Source organism: Cystoisospora suis (genome assembly GCF_002600585.1).
Source record: "Cystoisospora suis strain Wien I chromosome Unknown contig_1490, whole genome shotgun sequence".
Classification (NCBI taxonomy): domain Eukaryota; phylum Apicomplexa; class Conoidasida; order Eucoccidiorida; family Sarcocystidae; genus Cystoisospora; species Cystoisospora suis.
Window position 1 is genome coordinate 1 of NW_027154290.1, and position 10423 is coordinate 10423.

Consider the following 10423-nt stretch of genomic DNA (forward strand, 5'->3'; position numbering starts at 1 on the left):
GGGGGGGGGGGGGAGGACATGACGGTCATTGGGGTGGTGGGGGCGGAGGGGGGAGGGGAGGTGGTGGAAGAGGAGGAGGAGGTCTTATAGGAGGAGATCTTTCAAATTCAGCGAAGACAGCCGCTGAGTACGTTTCTCTTCTTGATGACAACGCATGATGGCTGTTCTCTTGTCACTCTCNNTACATGCATACATACTCATACATCATCTGTACCTACCCTTCTCTACCTGTATGGCTGTTCTCTTGTCACTCTCTTTTTTTCTCCTTGAGAAAGAAAAGGGAAGATGATACACATGTAGATAAATAGATAGATCAAAGATGGATAGCTAGATCAGTAGATAGATAAATAGATACACAGACACTTCAACCGTGTGTTTCTCTTCTTCAAAGGATTACAGCGGTGTGTATACATCTGCATGCATGGTAGGGAATCTCACTTTTTTCTGGGGGCCGGTGATACACAGCTCATACAGGTAGAGAAGGGTAGGTACAGATGATGTATGAGTATGTATGCATGTATGTGTATGCAGGTATGGATATGTATGTAGACCTATGTACGTGCTTATGAGTATGTACGTGTGTATGAATACGTATGTATGTATGTATATGTCTCTATTTGTATGAGTATGTAATGATAATTTCTTTTACTGGGTGAATAGGGAGTCCTAAAGGGTGTGTCTCTCCCTGTATGTACAGTGCGTCCTGCTGCTTGCTTCTCTGAACCTAGAAGGGGGATGGATCTGCATATATATATATATATGTACGTATACAAATGTGGTTGTAGGTTTTTTCTAAATAGGTGCATAAGATAGACGGTAAAGAAGTGTAGTAGGTATTTTATTTTATCTGACCTGTTCTTGCGGGTCTTTCTTTATGCTGTCTACTCCCTTCGTCGTTACTGCGCATGGTGTATATACACCTCAGTATGTCTCTCCGTCCCTTCACGTGTCGATCAGGTCATCTTGCTTCATCTTTCCCTCGCGCACTTTTTTCTTGTCATCCATCAAAGTCAGCGAATTCTTTTTTCGTCTCTCCTGCCTTATTCATCTTTCTTCTACAAGTATAGACACAACCGTTCTCAGTGCATGCATACCTATACACAGAGACAGATACATGCATACTGCAGACATCCCTCCCACTAAGCCTTCCTGTCCGTTTCTGCTTTTCGCTTTTCCTTTCGACAGTGTCATTTTCAGACCCTTGAAGTGTACTTTTTCAATGTTTCCTTCTTTACTTTTCTTCTATCTACCTCTTCTCGACATTCCTCCCTTTTTCTTTCTTCTTTCTTTTCCTCTTTAGAATCTTTGGGAGACCTCCTCCAGGCTATATACCTGGGAGGGGACGTGGAGCGACAGGTTTCGCTGGGGGTGTGAGTAGAGATGATAACGCTTCCGATAATCCGCATGCAGATAAAAGTGATCTTTCTGACTCCAACTTCGATCCTTTCACAGGATATTCCGAATCTCTCTTCAATGATGCTGAGTACGTCTTCTTCTTCTCCCCTCTCTCCCCCTCTCTCTTACCACATCAACATCTCTCTCATCGTTCTCCATACGTGTATATATATATATATATATATGTCGATGCAGAAAACATATGTATATATATGTATGTGTATACATGTATACACGTACATGTCCTGAGGTATGTCCTAGTGTTTGTTTTCAGATGTCTCTGCAGAAGCAGGCGTCTCCTCAGTATGTAATGAAGTTCTCTCTCTATATATAAATATATATATGTATGGATGTGTGTATATATGTATGTATATATAAGTCCCTTTTATGTTTAGGATCGATCAGAGAGTACGGAGGTTGAGTTTCTCTCTCGCCTTCTATAGTCAGTAATAGGTAATAGACGGTATCGTCTACGTACATGTTCAAACCCATCCGAGTAGCCATTCAGTCATGTATACGTTTAAGTCGCCAAGTAGATTCTCACGTGTTCGAGATGATTCTCGGTGGAGTAGACTATGCAAGGGAGAGAAAAAGAACATAGTTGAGGTGTATGTACACTCACACGAAGGGTTGTGGAGGAGAGGTAGATGGGAGTGATAGATGTTTGTATGTGCAACTGTATGTGTATGATCTATGCTCTTGGCGAGAATTTCTCTGGAACTACAGACCACTCATTCAGGTCTCCCGTCACATTTTGCCAGCTCACCGCCTTCTCTCAAAAGTTTTCACGTACGCATTCATGCTCGTGTATATACACTGCATGCAGAAGAGAATAGATAGACAGATCAAAGCTTGATAGGTAGATAGATAGACAGATCAAAGATGGATAGACAGATAGATAGACAGAGGGTAGTTATGTCTTGACACTCTTGGACTTTTTTCTCTATGTTTTGGATGGATGAGCAAACATATATAAGGCCGTTGTCTGGTCTGTCTTTTTGGAATTGCGTTTTCTTCTTTACTCGTGGACGACAGATACGATGAAGAAGATCGAGAGGCTGATCGTGTGTATGAAGGCATCGACGTCAGGATGGATGCTCGGCGTAAATCTCGTAGGGAGAGTCGATTGAAGGAAGAAATTGCGAAGATGCGCGCAGAAAAGCCGACCATACACCAACAATTTGCTGACGTCAAACGATCTCTCGCTACTGTCACAAAAGGTAGAGGCAAAAGAACTTTGAAACATCTCTCTACCTATCAATTCTCTCTTTAACCTGTCAATTTACTTCTGTTTATCCGATAATCTATCTACTCGTATATTTAGTTACCTATCTATCTGTATGTATCTCTGTCTATCTCCCTATCTTGGTCTTTCTTCTCTGTCCTTTCTACGCATGTACGAGAATCTCTCCTACGATGAGTGTGGATATGCATGCATGCATGGGAAAACCAAGCACATCATACAACACCTGTCTTCTTGCTTCTCTCTCGAATCTGTTTCATGGCTCTCTCACGTACACTGTTCGTCCATTCAGAAGTCTATCAGGCTCTACGCGTGTCTAAGGCGTATCTGTGAATGTACAGATCCGTATACACATATGTCACTATCCCTACATATGTAGATATATGTAGATTGATTTGTCCATATCGTATAGAGACTCTTTGAACTGCTGTGCTACTCCTCTCGTATTCTTCTCAAACACATAGAGATATCTTTACATGGATACATAGGATTCCACATAAAATACCTGTCAACGTTTGCTAAGCACATAGGGTCACCTACTCCTCATATAGGCAGGCAGAGATAAGTCATCTGAGCCTCTCTCATAGAGATGATAGATTGGTATGGATTTGTATATATGTATATATGTATATGTCGATACCTATATGTAGATATGATGGCCTGGTTTAGAGACCTTTCTTGCTTTCTTTCTCTTCTTTTAGACTCAATTTGCTATTTACGTAGAGAATGAATGACCGGCCTCGTGCGCGTATGCTGTCGAAGATTCAGGCTTTCTCCTAGATGGTCCGTTGGAAGAGAGGAATGTTTCCCATGCGTTTTCTTGTGTCTTATTTCTTTCCTTCCTTCATCTTTCTTTCCTCCCCCCCCCTTCTCTTATATGTGGTATCGTCTTTCTTTTCTTGCTTTTCTTTCCTGTCTCATCTTCTTGCTCTTCTTTCTTATAGAAGAATGGGAAGCTATTCCAGCAATAGGCGACTATACCTTGAAGCGCAAACAGAAGAAGGCGCAGATGTTTACACCTGCTCCGGATTCTCTTTTACTTCATGGGAGAAATCTCCACAACTCTTTCTCTCATTCTATCGCGTCAGCTGGCTCAGCTACTCCTATCGGCTTTGGCATGCAGACACCTCTCTTAGGAGGTGTGAATACCCCTCTAGGTCTTCAGACGCCTTTAGGTTTGCAAACGCCGTTAGGTCTTCGTACACCTCTTCTCTTAGGCAGTGGAACGGGAGGCAGTACCACAAGTACAGGGCCGGGGAGTGGAAGTGGCTCTTCATCTTCCTCTTTGAATGACCTAGGAGAAGCTCGAGGAACGGTCCTATCTGTGAAGCTAGATAAGGTGATGGATAATCTCTCTGGACAGACGGTTATCGATCCGAAAGGCTATCTAACAGATCTGAATGCGATGCAACTGCAGAGTGCCGCAGATGTGGCAGATATCAAGAAAGCAAGGACGCTGTTGAAATCCGTAATTTCTACTAATCCGCATCATGCCCCAGGATGGATAGCTGCGGCAAGACTCGAAGAATTAGCGGGGAAAGTTCAAACCGCAAGAGAATTGATTGCAACAGGGTGTCAACAATGTCCTAAATCTGAAGATGTGTGGCTTGAAGCTGCACGGTTAGAGAAGCCTAGAAATGCCAAAGCCGTTTTAGCTAAAGCCGTTATGATGCTGCCTCATTCTGTTCGACTATGGTTAGATGCTTTTCATCGTGAGAAAGAGCCGGATCAGCAGAAGAAAGTGTTAAGAAAGGCTCTAGAATTCATTCCCAACTCGGTACGTCTATGGAAAGAAGCGATTGCTCTAGAGGATGAAAAGAATGCTCGTATCTTACTGACACGTGCGGTCGAATGTGTTCCACAAGCTGTAGAGATCTGGCTAGCTTTAGCGCGTCTAAGTAGCTACGAAGATGCGCAGAAAGTCTTAAATGAAGCGAGAAAGAAGTGTCCGACAAGCCCCGAGATCTGGATTGCTGCATGCAAGTTAGAAGAGACCCAAGGCAATAGTAAAATGGTCGAAATGATCATGACTCGTGCTCGGGATAATCTTCTCTCCAGAGGTGTCGCACAAACACGAGACACATGGATTAAGCTAGCTGAAGAAGCTGAATCGTCAGGTTATATCTTAACGTGTCAAGCTATCATACGTGCCACTATGAAGATAGGCATAGAAGGCATGAATGCGAAAAGGATTTGGAAAGAAGATGCGGAGGAATGTCTAGCCCGTGGATCGGTTATCGCGGCACGTGCCTTGTATACATGTGCCATAGAGAAGCTGAAGACAAGGAAGAGTCTATGGCTAGCTCTAGCTGATTTAGAGACGAAATATGGGACGTCTCATGATCTTGAGAAACTGTTAAGAAAAGCTGTGATGGCATGCCCCCAATCGGAAGTTCTATGGCTCATGTTAGCCAAGCAGAAATGGCTCCAAGGAGATGTCCCATCGGCACGTCAGATTCTTGCTGAGGCCTTTTCGCATAATGAAAATAGCGAGGTAATTTCTTTAGCGGCCGTAAAGCTTGAGAGAGAGAACAACGAGTTCGCAAGAGCTCGCAAGATTCTCAAAAGAACTCGCACACATGTTAATACAAGCAAGTCCTGGATCCAGTCCATTCAGCTCGAAAGACAGCTCGGCAACTACGATGACGCGATACATCTTTGCCAAGAAGCTCTAGAATCCAGTCATGACGATAATTACCCCGACAGAGATGAAGAAGACAGAAAGGCATCGACGACAGTTAAAGGAAGTACTTCAGACAAAGCGACTGCGTCAGGGGGGGGAGAAGGAGACATGAAGAAGATCAAGACAGGAGACGCGACCTCTTCTTCCTCCTCCTCCTCGTCGTCATCTCTTAATGGCTCACCTCAGCAGCAGCATCAGCATTCAACGTGTGCGAAGCTATGGATGATCTATGGTCAGTTGTATATAGAACACCCCACGAAGCAAGACTTCGACAAAGCCGCCGAGGTCTTTCATAGAGGAACCATCATCTGTCCTAGAAATACCGCTCTATGGCTATGTGCTGTCGACTGCCAAGCCCAACAGAAGAAGTGGAGTGTAGCTCGGGCTATTCTTGAGAAAGCAAAGCTGAGAATTCCGAAAGATCCTCTTCTATGGGTCACCGCAATACAAATCGAAGTTCAAGCAGGGAACAGACAAATGGCGCAACACCTCGCAAGTAAAGCGGTACAAGAATGCCCGAACTCGGGTCTTGTCTGGTCGGAAGCTATCTTTCTTGAAGATAAGAGCTCACAGGTATCTCCCTCTCTCTTCTCATCAAATCGATCTATCTGTCTCGGCATGTAGATACATGTGTCGGAGGATGTATATAGATGTGTCGCGGGATGTTTGTATATGTGGTATATGTGGCTCGGGATGTATATATAGATGTAGGTGTCTATACGCTGAAGTGGTACTTCGATATACATCATCTATCTATGTAGATGATCTATGTCTATGTGTATAGAAAGAACAAGATGGATGGAAGTACGGATCTTCGGAGCACGTGCGCAGCGACTTCTTATAACGGCTTCATGCTGTCCGTATGTGTGTGAGAGGGCTTGTATGCAATGTAGGGATCGATGTTCGGTTCATGTGGAGGAGTTGGGAGAATTGAAGTGAGAGAGATAGAGTCATGTTTGAAGCATCTATAGACATGTCGCTGATGGTGATAGGGTTCTATCCACACGTGGACTTTGTAGAGACACACATATCGTGATAGTTTGTCTCTCATCTTGAGCTGGCGTTCATGCCGACGGAGTAGTGAGGCACACGGGGGTAACGGTTCGTCGGGGTGTATGTACACTCGGGAAGTTGGGGTGTATGTGGAATCGAAATGACAGGATCTCTGCAGTGACTTGCAACATATCGTGAGAGCGGGGTGGAAAGAAGATATCTCTCTCTTACCTGGGTAGACAGTTTAAAGGGCGATAGATAGGCTAAAGATAGATAGATAGATATCGTGGTTTGCCATGTGGAAAGTGTGACGATGTCTTCATGTATGGAGCTCATCTGTAGTTCATATGTGTCTATATATATATATATATATACGTACATATATGTATACTTGTGTACATAACTACCGAATCAATCTGACTCTTCCTTCTTGCGTAGTGTCGACTTGAAAGGATGAAGTCCTCTCATTTCTCTTTCACCCATGTCTCCATGTGTCATCTTCTTTTTCTTTTCATCTTCTTCTCGTCCGTGTTAGTTTTCCTTTTCTTTCCGAACCTTCTTCTCCTGCTTTTCTGTCTTTTTCTGCCTCGTGCTTGACACTAGACACATAAGGCTGTCGATGCTTTAACGAAATGCGAGAATGACGTCCACCTCGTCTTAGCCGTGGCGAAGTTATTTTGGAGAGAAGGAAAGACTGCCAAAGCTCGCAAGTGGTTGAATCGAAGTGTCACTCTCGATTCTTCTCTAGGAGATGCCTGGGCTTCCTTCTTAGCCTTCGAGCTCGAGAATGGGGGGAGTGAGAAGGAGTGTACCAGTCTTATCAATAAAGCCTCCCTAGCTCAACCCAATAGAGGTAAGAAAAAGAAGAAGAGGAGCAAGAAGAAGAAGAAGGAGAGCAATCAAACGACGTCTACATCATTTGCTTCTTCTTCTGTCTCTGTATGTCTTGTAGACCCGGAATCTACGTGGTGCCTCTATCAGTGCCTTTATCAGTGCTTATACATGAAGACGTACCGATCTATCAATGGATATATATGTATGTACGGGGAGAGGTGTATGTGGATATAGGCGTCTATAATCTTGGTCTGGAGGGGTATATATAATAGGGGAAGTAGGGATGCGCACCGAATAAAGGAGAGAGGGGTAGAAGAGGAAGAAGTCTGTTGTTTCTCTTCATTTTCTTTCTCTTTCTTTGGCTGTTCTTTTCGTTGGATGATGGATCTCTTTCATTTTTCATTTGCTCTTCTTCTCTCTTTAGATCCTTGTATGGAGCCACTTGTGTACAAAGGAATCTTGTGTCTATGTTAACTAGCTGAAGATCAAGTTCTTCTCCTCACTCCGCTGTCGCAAGTGTAGAGAAGCAGACTCTTCTTCTTCTTCCTCTTCTGTAGACTTCACACTCGTCGTTTTTTCTCCTTTCTTTTCTTTGCTTCTCTTCACTTTCTTCTTCTTTTCTGGCTTTCTAAGAATACCGTTACAATACATTACTGTTGTGCCTACTTCTTCTTCTCCTCTTCGCCTTTCGCCTTCTTGCAGTCTAGGGATAGAAATGAGGGGATTCGCCCTATCTCTTTTCTCTTCTTCGTCTTTCATGGTGATAAGCTCGTCATCGTAGCGACGTTCTTCATTCCATCAGTTCTTTATCTTTCTTTCTTTCTTTCTTCACTTTTCCTCTTTTCATTTCTCGTTTTTCTTCTCTTTTCTGTTTCAACAGGGTTGATATGGAACAAAGTAGTCAAGCATGTGAGCAACTGGACTCTCTCCTTCCCTGAGGTAAGCCAACACTTACAAACTTCTCCTCCTCTCTTCTCTATCTCTCTCTTCTCTCTCGCTCTCCTCCTCTCCTCTCTCTCTCTCCTCCTCTCCTCTCTCTCTCTCCTCCTCTCTTCTCTCTCTCTCCTCCTCTCTTCTTCTTTCTCCCGTCCGTGGTCGTGGCAGGAGTGGTAGTAGGCGCGGAGCTGAAAGTCTGTACGTATATTAAACAAGACGTGAAGGAGTCAGCTTACGTGGCCTTCTCAGGTGGGAAAGCGTGGAGTCTCCTAGAGATCTAAAGACGTGATACGACTTGGTGTACATGTATCTATGTAAATTGTCATAGCTCCCCTTCACCCTGAAACACCATAGAAAGCACATAAGGGTAAGCTGTGTGTATGTATGAGGATGTATAAAGACGCTTGTACAAAGAGGTATAAAGATGTATGTCTATATATGAGTAGGTATATATGTCTATGAAGATGTGTGTATATGTATGTATATATGTACAATCAGAAGATTTCCCTTCTTTAATCTCCTTGCTTCTGTTCTTTCATCCTTTTTTTCTCCAAGGTCTTTCCCAGCCTTCCAGTTCATCTAAATACATCTGAACCTTGTTCTCTTTCTTTCTTTCTTTCTCTTTCCAGAAATTACGAAAAGTCATCGAACGTATGTATCCCGATGCTATGAAAAGCGAGAAAATTCCTCCAGGTAAAGAACAAACCTAGAAAAAACTTCTTCAGAGACTGTACATACACCACAGCCGTACATTGTACATATATATGCTTATCTTATGTTTATGTATGAATCCTCATGGTATGTCTGTCTATCTATGACTATAGTGCATGCGTACGGTAGACCTTAGCTTGTATAGTCAGGATATATACGTACGGGATCTCTTTAATTGAAAGTTCAAGATAGGCATAGAAGTTGTGTATCTTGGCCGTTTTCAGGAGTGACGAGGCCTCCTGTGTACCCAACTTGATCTCTTGCTTATCTGGTCGGCCTATATTCTGTCATGCCTTTTTTTTTCTACGGTTTGTCACCTATAGACGATATATAGATCGAGTAAAGAGAGATAGGCTAAAGATAGATTGGTAAGTCGAAGATAGATAGCTAGCTAGATATTCACACGATGATCGTTTCTAGTGCGTACGTATTCTTAGATCCTCATGTATGAAGGGAGATCTGAGTAAGCTTAGGTAGGAGTGTACGTGTTATGTTCGCACACTTTACTAGGCACTTTTTCAACACATAGTTTCAGGTGTATGTACACCAGGTGGACACAGCGACACTGATGAGCTGGGGTACTAGGATGACTTGACTATCGATAAGAGAAGATTGGGGGACCTCTAGAGAGGATATAAAACAGAAAGAAAGAAAGAACGAACGATATCGTCTCCTTGACGTCTCATGCAGATCTTTTCTTCATCTCCTGGTCTCCTCTTTTCTTCTCCCGTAGTCAGATACACCGAGAAGTAGGTTATCTTGATTGCCCCATTTCTTTCTAGTCTTCCATTTTTATCTGTATTGCTTTCTCTCCTCTCTCTTCTTGTTTCTTTCTGTCTCGTGGTTCTCGTCAAGTACACCTTTCTACGTCTTCTACTCTACAAGAAGAGCAAGATATACGATCACCTGCATGCATTTCTTTCTCTCTCTTTCTCTGTCGGTTCTTCCTTCTTCTGTCTCTCTGGTCTGCAGTTATTCGCGATGCTCTCTACGGCAAGCTCGATCTGTCTCGGTCAAAAGATACAAAACAGTCTTCATCTTCTTCAGCTAGCAAGAAACCTTCGGCGGCTTCTTCTTCGTCTGCGGTAGAGAAAGAGAAGCAAGGCGTAGGGAGGGAAGGAGAAAACAAAGGAGAAGAGGCAGGAGGGGTCGCCGTTGACGACAGGAAGAAGAAGGATCAGCAAGGAGAGAAGACAGAAAGAGAGAAGAGACCTAGAGAGACAAGCAGTAGATCCAATTCGTCTTCATCGGAAAAAAGCACTTCCCCTAGTAGTAGTGAGTCTAGTACTGCACCCATCAAAGTAAGCGATATGAGAAGCCGCCAATCTTCTCTCCTTCCTTCCTTACTTCTCTCAAAGATCTCTCAGTTCTTCTCGGACAGTCGCTCTACTTCTGATTTTCCAGCGTGACTCTATCGCCAGTATCATACCTGTTTTATATGTGTATATATATATATATATATGTAGGTGTATTTATGGACTTGATCGTACGGGCACTCTTGAAGAGAGATGAAGCATAAGGTAGGATAAGCCTCACGCTTTTTCCCCTATCTCTCTGTGTATGTGTATGTCTGTAGGTGCTGTGATGTATAGTAGAGGTGGCACGTATGTGTGTGGATGCACTTGTGA

General features: G+C 43.4%; 1 protein-coding gene across 1 annotated transcript in view; it reads left to right on the forward strand.

Annotated features, from left to right (window-relative positions):
- CSUI_003371 (u5 snrnp-associated 102 kda) overlaps nt 1-10423 on the forward strand; it is a gene marked incomplete at its 5' end in the record, with an annotated part of 13431 nt that continues 3008 nt past the window's right edge. Inside the window, 8 exons of the mRNA XM_068063569.1 lie at nt 1-127; nt 1301-1483; nt 2431-2615; nt 3583-5894; nt 6918-7167; nt 8029-8087; nt 8714-8777; nt 9768-10096. Of these exons, the coding sequence (XP_067924452.1) occupies nt 1-127; nt 1301-1483; nt 2431-2615; nt 3583-5894; nt 6918-7167; nt 8029-8087; nt 8714-8777; nt 9768-10096 (3509 nt within the window). The remainder of the gene's footprint in view (nt 128-1300; nt 1484-2430; nt 2616-3582; nt 5895-6917; nt 7168-8028; nt 8088-8713; nt 8778-9767; nt 10097-10423) is intronic.